Genomic DNA, 12,942 nt, shown 5'->3' on the forward strand with positions numbered 1-12,942 from the left:
ATTCTAATAAGCTTAGCTATATTCCTGGTCAGCAATATCAGAAAGACAAGGACTGCGTCGTACTCGAATGACATAATTGGTGAACAAGCTGGAGCAGCACTTCAGCAAAAAACACTTTGGTGACACTGAGTTCAAGTAAAACCTATAACGAGGAAGCTGAGCTAGAAAAGTCGAAACGCGCAGCAGGCTGATTGATTAGTTGTCTGCAAAAGTTACGTGGACATAGGCACAAATAGGAAGGACACTGGTAACTCTCTAGGGTGTAGACACATGCACAGACAAGATGGTGGTTTAATGCGAAATGCATGGCAGTACGAACCGACTGCAATGTGCTGTGATTGCCATCCCAAGAAGAATGATATGATACTTGCTGCTGCATCGTATTCCTGTATCGTTTCCAGTATGAGTAGTACAGTCACGATGCTACATAAATTTAACTCGACGAATAAAAAAAATTCTCGCTGCAGAAGAACAATTGAGAAACGTTGTACAAATCAAAGCTTATTTGTAACTAATAGCTTTCAGAAAGCAGATCGACCGGCACTGCTTGTAGGAATACCTTCACTAAGTGGTTATGGACGATTGCACCATGCTCGTGGGGCATGCATTTACAGGAAGAGATACCCATGCTCGTCATCATTCTTGGTTTTAAGAAATGACAGTTCATAGTTTTTCCCATTGTTTTCGAGATATTTCTCTCCGTTTACTGGTTTTATCGATAATTTGCGGTCGGACTATTCATCTTTATACTTGGTTTGCAAAATGCTAGATGTTGTTGGGTAGCGGCTATAAATGAGAAGGTAATGAAAGAAGCTAGCCAATTATCTCTATAAATACGTCAAATACATTCTTAGCTACTAGAAATAACAGATGCTAAGTTTTGCATCGCTTGCTACCTGCGGTTTATGCCTTTCATTCCAGCAGAGATGTCTTGACGGTCACTCGTACCTCTGTCAGATTATCGGTACTTATCGATAGCTGGTATTTTGGCTTGCTGATAAAAACTATCCGTTTAGATTATTCTAGAAGCTTTTACAAGCAGCCTGATTTTTTATACTAATGAACGACTGTCATTATGTCCGGAATTATGATAGTAACTGTATACATCACTGTAATACTTGTGACGTCATTCACGCACATTCAGCGGTGTATATCAAAACTCCCATTCACCACCAATGTTGACTTTGCTTTGATTTTTGCTTCTTGATGTCTGTCGTTTGAGTAGAAACTTGAGCGTCTTAGTTCCGAGTGCGCTCGGGCTGATGTTTTGTGTCGACGTAGTCTATTTGGATCCTTCTGTATTCATCGTTTTCTCGCATAAAGAGATGCTTATACTTTTTTTCGGCATGATATGGGCCAGTGCTAGTACCCCCCGGTTATCCTCCCAGACTTGCGTTCCATGATTCTGATCGTTGCCCATGTCCTTCAACATCGCGCGCGTTCACAAAACTTCCTGAGTGCACAGGCTGTGTGCCAGTGCTCGGCTTCTGCTGGACTCAGTACCACAGTTCTCCGAAATATGGACTTAAATCACACCGGTCCATTACTGATTTAGTTATCACGCCAGATATAATCGTTTGTCGTCGATAGTGCATTCCCAGTCTACGTCCGCGAATGTATCAACCATGATGTTTCTGGTCCCTCCTTCACCTACAATTCCATGCCGGCGCGTTGAAGTCAAGTACGAATCGGAACTCATCAATGCTGTAATCCAGGAATCGCGAGAAATTTTGATATTTGAGTGACTACGTAGGCAATGTCAGGTCTAGAACATGTCGCTATGTACATGACACAGCCGATGATGGCTTTGTCAGCAATTTTGTAGCTTTTGCATCTGCTCCGGGCAATTGTTCCTTGAAATGTTTGAGATTGGAGACACATGGATTATCGGTCATCTTGGCGTTCTGTTGACTAAATCGTTGGGTAACATGATCAATGTCACGCGATTTCTTGATGTTAACCGTTTCGGCTTTTTTGTCATGTCATGACCAAGCTTCACCCCCAGGAGAAACTCTGCGTCATCAAAGATCTTTCATTTCCAAAGCATTCTTGTGGGTCTTTTTGACTTGACGGATCTCTGTGTGTCTTGGCCGCAATTCTCATATTGTTTGAATCCCCTTTGCAACAAGCCGTGCCTTGTAGCAAATGACTCGGCCGTTCTCATCACGCTTCGTGGTGAAACCGTAATCAAACGAGCCGCTCCGCGCGATACAACAGATCTAGTGCCGTTCTGTTCGTGTGACAAAAGTTTGGTCTTCATTGCTGCTCGCCATGCCACTTGCAACTGCTTCAGCGCATGTATTTTGAATGTCAGGAGCCACGTCGATATTTGCCGCATACGCCAACACTGCTACGCAAAGTATTCTATCTTATTTGATTCGTAGGCGCTTTGAAAACGGTAATTTTTTGCTTCCTTTCGATCTTCGTTTATTTTCCAGCTCCAAGCCGTGTTTCAGTAATAAAGATGGCCCTGGAGAACGACTTGACCACTTCTTGCACGGGCGAAACACTAAAAGGCTTTCCTCAAATATTCTCGATAAATAATTTTCTGTCAGCTCTTGCCTGAGTTACTATCAGATCTTTTATTGCAGAAGGTCTTCTCAGATTAACATTGCGCTCTTATTCGACCTCATACACTTGTGTAGACTTCTCGACACTGTCATAAGTTCGTCTATCATAGGCCGTTGCTCAGGAGGGAAAATGGGTCGCCTTCTAAAACATTTCCGTGTAAACATGGGTTACTGATTCTTTTCTGAACAGTGTGTGTCGTATATACCGTTTACTTTCATGCCCATCAAGCTGAACAGATCGTGTCATCTTGATCTTTGATCATTTCATCATAAACACGATAGCGCTTCGCGTTTCCAGCTTATCCAAGAAGCATACACTAATAGCTCTTAGGATCGAGCTTCGTACTTTTAGCGCTGTCAACGTGAGCATATCGTTGGGACCCATACACATGCAGGTGTTCCATTCCTTGTTTCCCCATGAAAAATACATCGTATGGCGTCATGTCCCTTCGTTCGGTGCTCGCAGATATATTAATTAAAAAGACTGCAGTAATTACAGCTTCCACACACCAAATCATTAGAATGACCTTGTAATAGAGCATGTTGTTTGCCCTCTCGATGATGGGTTCCGCCACACCATTTTGTTGGAGGATGTAAGGTACAGTCCGCTGGTGCTCGGGAGGACAAAACTGTGATCTTCTTGTTTACGAATTTTGTTCCATTGTCAGATCAAATGCATTTAATTTTCTCTCCCCATTGCTTCTCGAAAAACGTCTTGCATTCGGCGAGCTTCGCGGTGACCTCACTTTGACTCTTCAGAAAGTAAGCAACCACGAGACATGAAAAATCATCGACTGATGTTAGCACATTTCTTGCTGCTCCTCTCGATACCGTTGCATGGGTTCCCACACATCCGTTTTAACTAACTCCAACAAATGCGGTATCCTGGGTATTGAAGGCGAAGGGAACGGCAATATCCCCTTCATACACCGACCGCGTAAAAGCTGTCATACCATGTATTATATGCTGAGTTTTGACCATCATGCTCTCACTTGAATGCCCCATACGCGCGTGGCACAGCTGTCACGGATTGTCAGCACCGGCGTACTCCACAATCAAAGGATGTAAGCTTTGCCGACCATTTCACCCAAAGGCATTGCCTTGTTCTTGCAGCAAAAAAAAACCGTGAAGTCGAATTTGATCTTGATAATACGACCTTGGGTATCAATGTGACCATTGTAGACGTCAAAAAATTCCGTGTTCATGGCAAAGAAGCTGTTTAGCTGACTGAGATGGATGGTAACCACATCAGGATTCTTGATGTTATGTACTCGCTAGACGGCTTCTATCGGAAGGAAAGCTTGCAGAGCGTGATTTACGTGCGGAGGTTCAACAAATTCCATGAATGGTGTCTATGCGATGTCATACCGCTATCGATCAATCCAATTTTTACCAGCAGCAAATACCGCGTCTTCATCAGTGCCATCACTTCCGCCTGAGCAGGATCATTTCATGTGTCCTACTTGATTACACTTGAAGCACTCTCCCTTAAAATCACCTATACTCTTCCTTGAATTGTATTTTTTTGTCCATGTCCACGATTGCTTCTAAACCGCCCACCGCTTTCGTGAACAGGAGCTTCATCCTCCGTCGCCCCCATCTTTTGCAACCACTCATGCTCATTCCACAGCTTCTCCTTGACCTCGATGAGCGTCATGTCATTGGCATTTTCACAATCAGCTCATAATTTGTCGGGAGGCTACTCAGCAGTACTACTAGCTGTCGCGATTTGTCAACGGGCTTTTCAAGTGACTGAAGTCCGACAAAAAATTCGTCAAATGCACCCGGACTATTGGACATCAAGCTAATCTCCATCGCAGGCGGCATTCATCTCGACACGGTTGTGATGCAGTGGTACGATTGCAGAATCTCGTAGAATACTCTAAGCGTGCATAGCCGTCGACGCATACCGAATCTTGGTCTGATGCTGTACCTCGATAATCCGAGGGATGGTCCCCAGTGCCTTGGCTTCGATGAACAGCCAAGGCTCCAGTATCTCCCTTCTTCCCTCTTGACGACTTGAACATGCGCCAGCGTCGCGCGCATAATAAACTACCAGTAAAAGTAGTAAATTATGAGGACCTCGGTTTTCTTGAACTGCATAGCTGTAGGAGTGATGCGAGCCGGGTATTAATCTGTTGTTTTGTTGGTAAAAAGCAAGTTAATATATCTAGGTCTTTTGTTCGCTACCCTGAACTCTATCCAATAGTACCCATCTAGACTATTCTAGAAACTTCTACACGCAACCTTATTCATCTCGATCAATGAATGACTGCCATAATGTCCGTAATCAGTATCTGTAGTCAGGACAGTAACTTTAAACATTAACGTATCACTCGAAACATCATCCTCGCACATTCAGCGATGTATCTCAACATGGTACGATTGTGCTGTACTGTACAACACATCCAAGTCCGGCCAAGTACAAAGACGTGGTATTCAACAAAATTTAGCATTTCGTGGTGACTTCTGATGAAAGGGGTATTAGCAAGATTCACACTCCAGGTACCAATGAGGGTGGTGTTTTCAAAACAATAGGCATGTTTTGCAACTCCACTGGTGTTGGAATACCGACAATTGAGCCAGGTCAACAATTAAAGTAATGTAAGAATACTAAGTACGGTCTGAAGCATTATCTCGCTTGAAGTTTACAATTGAGGTCTTGAAGCGATGGTGCAGAATATGCGGCATACACCTTAAATAGAAATCTAACGAAGGCAATCACGATAAGAATCTCGCTTGTAAAGATTTTGACGAGTAGGATCCCGATTCTAAGCGACAATATTGCTCTGGCTCGCCATACATCGTAAAAGCACAGTCCAAGAACAATTCTTTGGTTGGCCGAGAAAAAGCTGCGACTGAAAGACGAAACGAAGAAAAACAGAATTTACATCCAAATGATGGAGTAGCGATCGTCAATACGAATTATGCGAGGAACATGATGCGAACGAAAAAACAATTCTTGATGATACTGTGGCTCGTGAGGGATCAAGGTAAAGAATTGATTGTGCACTGAAGTCGAGGTAATATGGTACATATTTTTTTTCGACGCAGGATCTAAGGCTATCATGATGATCGTATCATGTCATCAATATCCAAGACGCTCATGAAAAGTATTAGATTGTCCTTTAACATGTAAATATCGCAATTAAGATTGTTTTATTGCGGTACAAAATTTGCTTAATCAAAACGTTGTTACTGTTGCTACTAAGCGTGGACCATACCACGCTGGCAGCAACTCATCACCCATCGGTGACGCTCAACCTTGATGACGGCTCACCATTATCAAGGCTCTGAGGTTAACGGCATTCTGGGTATGATGACCACAATCCTGGTGTTTGGTTTACGGTCCTTAGTAGTAAACACTGCTTGTCTAGATGGTGACTGCTCCTAAATCTACAAAATCTCACTTTCCAATTCGTGCTCCTCTGCTCAGTTTTGCTTCAAGTTCCTCTTCATTCGTTAAAGTTACTCATCTCCACATCCATTATTAGCACGTTTTTCAGCGCAAACAAAACCCGTTTTCCATTAATAATTGAAATAAAACTTTCCTTCAGATTTGTTTTGAAATACTTTTTTTCCACATGATAAACATCAGAGAGTCATATTGATTTCTCAGGACCTACCGCTGTGATGTTGCAGCTGTGATCTTAACGCCCCGCTTTTTGGCTTTCCTGATATTTTTATGTCGCTCGCAGATGTCATGAACTCACTTGTGGAGCCTGCTGGTTCCTCAAGGCAGACCAAAACCACTTATTTTTTACTACTTACAATGCTTTATATGTTACTATGTCCTGAATTGTCAGCCAAATATCAACCTTTTCACGGGGCACTTAGATTGAAATATGGCAACAAAATGGTACTTTTCCTGCATGTTTTCTTTCACGACATTGTTCGCCATGGCTGAGAAAAATGTGCTGATTCTTCAGCTTGCCAAGCAAAAAATCTGTACGATACACATTAAAATATGAATAACAGTGTCAATCATCCACATCATTAACGAAATGTTGCAAAATCAATTTTCTTCTCCACAACGGTCATCAAATATAAGTAATGGTGCATTTAATTGTGGTGTGGACACTTCAGTTTCATGCCTTGAGCTGAAGGTTTTTGTTTGCAAAGATCCAGTTCACGTGGTGTTGCGTACTTCAAAATCGTTTTTCAAACTACTTTCGATATGTTGCTGCGCTAAATGTTGGCACAGAATATCAACTCAAATTTCCTCGCCCCAGGTGGAATTTACAAATCTAACTTGTCGAAATTCTCGCTCCACTTGAAATGCTACCCAGTGCTTTTTTCCATCATACTACGCTATCCCAGTCATCGCTGTCCATTCTGGTTCTTCATAATACCCTGCATATTGGGCTCCGCAGGATAAATCATCGCCATGCCCGCCGGTGCTTTTTAATAACGCTTTTAAATATGGTATGACAGTCTTTTAGCACCAAAATATGTCACAGGCGACGTGATTGGAGCTACTCTTGGGAACGGGGTGCGATCGAATGCTCAAACATTCATCCTCCTTCTTCCGCCCAGGCAGAAGCTAAAAAACTCGACTCAACTAAGTCTTTTTCATTGTGTAACTCCTCCAATCTCCCAAACTTCTGATTTAAAATCGTTGGTATAGCTTGCCTTGACTAATGAATTTTGAAGACTTCTGCTTTCCATGAAGGCGGTCAATAATAATTGTTTCTTACATCGAAACAAAAATTTGAACATCTTCTCTTCTCTTCTTTCTCTCTTCAGCTAATTCACAAACATTTACCGCTCGAGCTGCTCTAAATGGTGAAGCTGAAACATCGAATCGCGTCATTCCTATCAGACGTTGTTGGTGTTGTACTTGTGGAAGATAAGAAAAAATCTGAAGTGAATATAGTTTTTCGATCATGTCTAAGCCTGGGTAGTCTATTTCAAGCTACTAGTAATGTCAAATTCGAACTCTCGTTATCGCTTGTCAGCTGTTGAGCTCTGCCTAACTACCGGCATTTATGTCTTGATCGTCACTTGTCATGACTTACCAAAACATGGTAAGATTATTGGGACTGATAATGTTCTTGACTTAGTGCCTTCTGTTATGAATGTCAAAGTGGAATGAGAGCGAATGAGATAAGCAAGAACTTACACCTAGCGCTACTTTCCAATTACTGGCTAAGAATCAGCTAATACAAGTCTGCAGGATTAAGCAACACCTAAGTTCCTATAATTCAATTTATATAAACAATATGGATTGGATTTCAAACAATTTTAGTACTCAATTAGAAGTTTGAGATTTCATTGATATTTACATTTTATGCAGAAGCTGAAGAATCCTGGTTAGCAAAATTTAAGCATGAAGGTGTGAATCGAGGTCCGAGCTCATAACCAACCACTCATTCAGCACATCTCCAAGTAGCAAATGTTCATCACTTTCGACATTCGTATAATTCGAGTCATACAGAAAAACATGTACCGAGCTTTCAACGAAAAATGTTGTGATCTGGGAGCTCACATCCCGATACGAATTCAGAATTGTGCTTATGTTACTGAAGAAAACTTCTTCCGAGATCAAATCTGGAAACGAAAAATCCCGAATTCCTTCCTCCACGAGCGCATAAAAATAGCGCTGAATCGTGTCTCCTTTGCTGTTGATGAAAAACCAATGACTTTCAGGCTGTGCTTTTAATAGTGATGTGACCACCTCGACCGTAGTGACCGTTCCGGCTTCGCATGCTGCCACAATGTCGTCAGAGAGCTCAAAGTTGTTAGAACATGCGCCATAGGTGATCAAAAGCTTAGCAGCAGGCTTTTCATCCGGGACAAACCCGACGTAGCTGTCCGCTAACACGGAAAAACTGGTTTCTTCGTGGTCGATGTCCCACATCTCAGCGATTTTAGCACTGTAAGCTTGGGCTGCAATTGATCCACTACTTTCTCCACCAACGATAAAGTTTTCCACGTCTGGGTAGTTTTCGAGTGCCCAGTTTAGGACTGCTATCGTATTGTTGTACCCGTTCATGTGCATGGGGTAATTGAGCCCAAGACACTGCGTATTACCCAGTTTTGACTCTTTTCCGCTTTCGTATGGCGTTGCAACTCGATTGCCAAGGTGCAGATCACCTGTGCAGTACGGGATGAAGACAATGTTCCAGTCATTAAACATATTGTCCGAAAGTGAGCGATCAAGTATTCCCGCACTGCTCAAAGTCGCCGCAGTTCTGAAGGTAGCTTCATCGGCCAGTGAACACTGCAAGCCAAAAGTACACGTTTCTTGGTCGACACAAGCACCACCTCCTTGAAAAAATATCATCAGCTTCGACTTGTCCATTTCTTTATTTGGAAACACTTGAAACAGGAATGTTGAGTTCGATGAATATGCCGTTTTTAAGTCCACGTAGTTGTCGAAAGCACAGCGCGAATTTCCACCGGGAAAAATAATCACACTGCCATCGTCTTCGGAAGGCTTAAGCAAGTCGATGGAGCATGGTTCGGAGTCGCTGAGCTTGCAACTTGATTCGGCCGAGGATTGAAGCACAGAGGAGAGCGTCGTCGTTGCGGCGAGAAGTAGGGTGGTGGCGTTTTTAATGCGAAAAAACATTGTTTTGATGGAGTTTGAATCGGACGAAGAAGAATCAAAAATGAGTATGAAAGCGGAAAGTTCTTTCAAAGTTGTCAAGGATATAAATCTCCTTTCTAGTAACCGATAGATATGAACGTCTGTCCTTTCGTCCGAGACATTCCCTTGTGATATACGACGTAGCCTGTACGACATTACTATCGTGTAATATGTAGAAAAGCTAGGAACCGAATGAAGTTGGTCATACAATACATAATTTTTACCGCTAAGTAAGGTCGAGTGGTCAAATTGGCAAAGAGGGTGCCATCTATAGGCTACATTAAGTTTCGGCGGTCCGTACGATCAGGTTGTTCTGGTGGTTTTAGACAACTACTACACTTTTCTACCAGCCCAATCATAAAGCAGCCAAGGATGATTTAGTGACTGACAGAGATACTGGTTAAGTGAATGATCGTGTGGCAGTTTCAGAGCAGTTTTCTTTTGACTTAGCCACGATCCGAATAGTATACGTTATGCAACTGCATTGAGTTAAGAAATCTGGTAGAAGAATGCAAAGCGTTTCCAGACTAGGGCGAGATATCTTTCATAGAGGCACCTGCTCGAATATGTCCTCTTGAAAAAGACAACGTTGTAAGAGAGGATGCAGTAATGATGGCGACGATAAGAAATAAACCGAGAAAGTCATAAGCATACCCAATAGACGGTCGTACGGCTTGCCATGCACATGTCGACCAAGATCGGATCAATTATAGTGGAACCGTGTAGACGGTCGACTACGCTGTTTAGTAGGTTCATGCTAAGCGTAAGTCACAACAAAAATTATCAGCGTAGACGTCAGCCAACACGGCTAAGAGCGTAAGCCTGGTGTTTTGACAATAGATTACCAAATGTTATCAAGTACACATGCTTGAAATCTCTTCGCATCTATTGATAAACTCGAAGATTAGTTTTCAACAATGAAAAGTTCTTGCAGCTTGATAGGTTGCGTTCCAGGTGATGAACCATTTAAATGCCTTACATCTACCTCTGCCGCTTTGAAAATTTGTTAGGTCCATACGCATTCTTTAACCAAAATGCTATGTGAAGACCTGATACTGTCTATCAGTACTAGTATACCGAAACGATTGCGGTGCCAGAGCTTCGTTCCGGAACATATGAAATAAACTAACGTGGTCAATTTTACTCTAAAATAGTTAGTGGTTCATATAGATTCTTTGGACGTGGCCTAAAGTGACATCTGACATTCTAGGACGTGCCACTGTCGGTCAGAAACACGCTGCTGAATGTTTAGTATAATCATTTAATGAAGAGACATTGATGTTACGTAAATCGCTCTTTGCAGAAGGAATTCGAGCCGAGATTTTTTCTGGACTATACCAGAGTATAAAAGGAATTTCGAATTTTGTACACATAAAATTAGGATCATCATATATTGGTATAGTGTACATGTTGTGTTTAATAGAGACCAAGGAAAGACACAATGGACCCCCCGTCGACTTCTCGACTCCGTCGGCGGAGTTTCTTTGAAGGCATGGAAAGTGAAGGGTCTAGCACTGAAAGTGTCACACTCAATGAAATTGATGTGGCGTCTGTAGCATCAGTATCCACTTCGCTCGGCGACAATGAGAGCTACGGCGTAGTGAATCCGTTGGTGAAACCAGGCAAAGTGTCTCCAGCGAAGCAAATTGGAGCTAAAGTATCATCTGATGATCAAGATTCTTTGCAATTATCTCATATTACGAGACAAGGAAAGCAGCGTGGCCTTAGGCTAGTGCAAGACTCATGGGGTCAAGTACTGCTCTGGCTACAAATGTTATACGACATGTGGGCAAGTAGATTTCCTATTGCTGCGTCTAAAGTAGACGAAGTAAGACAAATGTTCCGATGGTTGTGGAAAGGACCACCGGAATGGATTAAAAAATGGAAGGGAGACCCGTCAGCACCAATCAAGTATTGGGTCTACCCTACTCATTGGCTTACGTACGCATCCTTGAGTCTTGTGGTTATTCAAATTCTCATTTTTTGGAAATTTCAAACAGTGTTCTTTCATTTACGCGTTCATGAGTGCGTTTTTCATGAAAGATTATTAGCATCAGTAAATTTAATGCAACCGGTCCCTACCACGCATGTACCACCTGGAGCAGTAGCATTGAGGTTCTTAGAACGTCGCTTTGAGCAACTGTACAGTCCCGGAGCACGGCAACCTGGTCAAGCCAGACTTCCGAGGACGTGCTTGGCGATAATTCCTACTGGAAGTGATCAAGCCATGGCACAAGCTACAGAATTAGCGTTTCTATGGCCGAGAAGTCAAGTGGTGGCTACCAATGCTTATTCCAAAGTTGCAAGTATAATTCATGTTGCAGTGGGTGCTAGTCCACTTGAACGAGAGACAGAGACACGGAGTGCCACAGATGGCGTGTTTGCTGCATTGTTTCCATTAAATGCGATCCGTCCAGCATTATTCGCTCCTCGATTCCCAGATTTAATTCTAGTGAAGACAGAGTTTGCATTGCGACAGATGCTAAAGTTTCGACAGGAGCAACAAGAAAAACGGGATCATAGAGGCAGAGCTGGTGGAAATCCACCAAGTGCATTAGGACGGCCCACTTTGGTTGAAAGTGGTACCTCAGACCTCGCACCAAGCCATTTTGGGGTTTATCTCCTGAAAACCACGGTGCCAGATGTATATAATCGAAACATTCGTAAGAAGTGGGACGAGTTTTTGCATGTTGTGGTGGTGAGTGACACGGACAAGAAAGAACAATATACAGAAGAATTACTTGCAGCGTGGGTGGCACATCCTGAGTGGCCTATACTTCACGTTCGCTTTGAGCAGTCATTAGCTTTGTGTGGGTCATTTCAGCGCATTTTAAGCAGTATGCTTAAAAACTACCATGCTAATGTCGAAGGTGCAGAAGCTGCTGAAGCTGCAGCTGCAACTGGCCAAGCTGCTGAAGATTGGCTACAGCGCTTCAACAAACTTGAGAAGCCGACGAAGAATCCGACGAATAATCTGCTCGAGCGTCAATCAAATGTAGATTTGGTATGCAGTAAAGAGGCTAATGGACCGCAAGAAATCGTGAGGCTTAAAAATACGATTGGCATGCATTTATTTCCTGTTCCGCCTGAGTTGGAAAAACATGAAGAAAAGATACTTGAGAGTTTGGCTGTTGGCGCTCTCACTGTGACTTATAACTCACCAATTATGCAAGAATGGGTGCCTGATCGTTGTGGCTTGCGTGTTGGCTCATTTCATTTTGATGGATCGACGGGACTAGGAGCTGCTGAGGTAATTTCTGAAGAATTAAAGGAAACTTTAGACAATCCAGATGATGGAAACGATGTACTTGTGAAGCTTCCAACTGTGCGCGTTACATCAAGCGATATTGAACAAGCAATTACGCAATTATTGACGATTGATCGAGTAAGTCGTGTGGCAGCAGGACGAGCAGCGCGTGTTCACTACCTTCGGATACGAACTCATTATTTGTCGGCCATTGCAGCTTTGGATACCGCTGCTTGTGAAGGAGATAGTGATGATATTAGTGGAACACAAAGCGAGATTGGACAGCATCGACGTAGAAAAGTGGAAGTTGAAACACTTCGTGCTTTTTTGTATTAGGATCAAGATTGTAACTTTGTCTTTTTGTAACTTAACTCTTAGGCTTGAATTACTGAGCTAAGTGAAGCCTTTTTATAAGGCGTAGCCTCAAATAACGTCTGACCATGTAATAAATGATCACTCGTAACACCTTAGTATTGTGCACAATTCTTAAAAATAGAGTCCAATTAACAAATAATATGTAGATTTTAGCTTTT

At 42.6% G+C, this 12,942-nt stretch overlaps 4 protein-coding genes across 4 annotated transcripts; 3 read left to right on the forward strand and 1 right to left on the reverse strand.

The window, feature by feature from the left end:
- Positions 1 to 270: 270 nt before the first annotated feature.
- PHALS_12264 (uncharacterized protein) lies at positions 271 to 669 on the forward strand (the record flags this gene model as incomplete). Its single annotated transcript, XM_024727781.1, has 1 exon — positions 271 to 669. One exon carries the CDS (start codon positions 271 to 273, stop codon positions 667 to 669), a length of 399 nt encoding a protein of 132 aa, XP_024578324.1.
- Positions 670 to 5,733: 5,064 nt separating this feature from the next.
- PHALS_14585 (uncharacterized protein) lies at positions 5,734 to 6,983 on the forward strand. The gene has a single exon (XM_036407504.1). The coding sequence runs from the start codon at positions 6,256 to 6,258 to the stop codon at positions 6,475 to 6,477; it is 222 nt and encodes a 73-aa protein (XP_036263201.1). The 5' UTR covers positions 5,734 to 6,255; the 3' UTR covers positions 6,478 to 6,983.
- A 910-nt stretch (positions 6,984 to 7,893) lies between these two features.
- Positions 7,894 to 9,144, reverse strand: PHALS_12265 (Protein notum homologue; the record flags this gene model as incomplete). Its single annotated transcript, XM_024727783.1, has 1 exon — positions 7,894 to 9,144. The coding sequence occupies one exon, from the start codon at positions 9,142 to 9,144 to the stop codon at positions 7,894 to 7,896; it is 1,251 nt and encodes a 416-aa protein (XP_024578326.1).
- A 1,459-nt stretch (positions 9,145 to 10,603) lies between these two features.
- On the forward strand, positions 10,604 to 12,745 carry PHALS_12266 (uncharacterized protein; the record flags this gene model as incomplete). Its single annotated transcript, XM_024727784.1, has 2 exons — positions 10,604 to 11,999; positions 12,072 to 12,745. 2 exons carry the CDS (start codon positions 10,604 to 10,606, stop codon positions 12,743 to 12,745), a joined length of 2,070 nt encoding a protein of 689 aa, XP_024578327.1.
- Positions 12,746 to 12,942: the final 197 nt, after the last annotated feature.

Source organism: Plasmopara halstedii (assembly GCF_900000015.1).
Source record: "Plasmopara halstedii genome assembly, contig: Scaffold_614, whole genome shotgun sequence".
NCBI classification, from domain to species: Eukaryota; Oomycota; class Peronosporomycetes; order Peronosporales; family Peronosporaceae; genus Plasmopara; species Plasmopara halstedii.

Coding starts and splice junctions, on each gene's coding strand:
- PHALS_14585 (XM_036407504.1), top strand. CDS start 6,256: ATGTCGCTCGCAGATGTCATGAACTCACTTGTGGAGCCTGCTGGTTCC.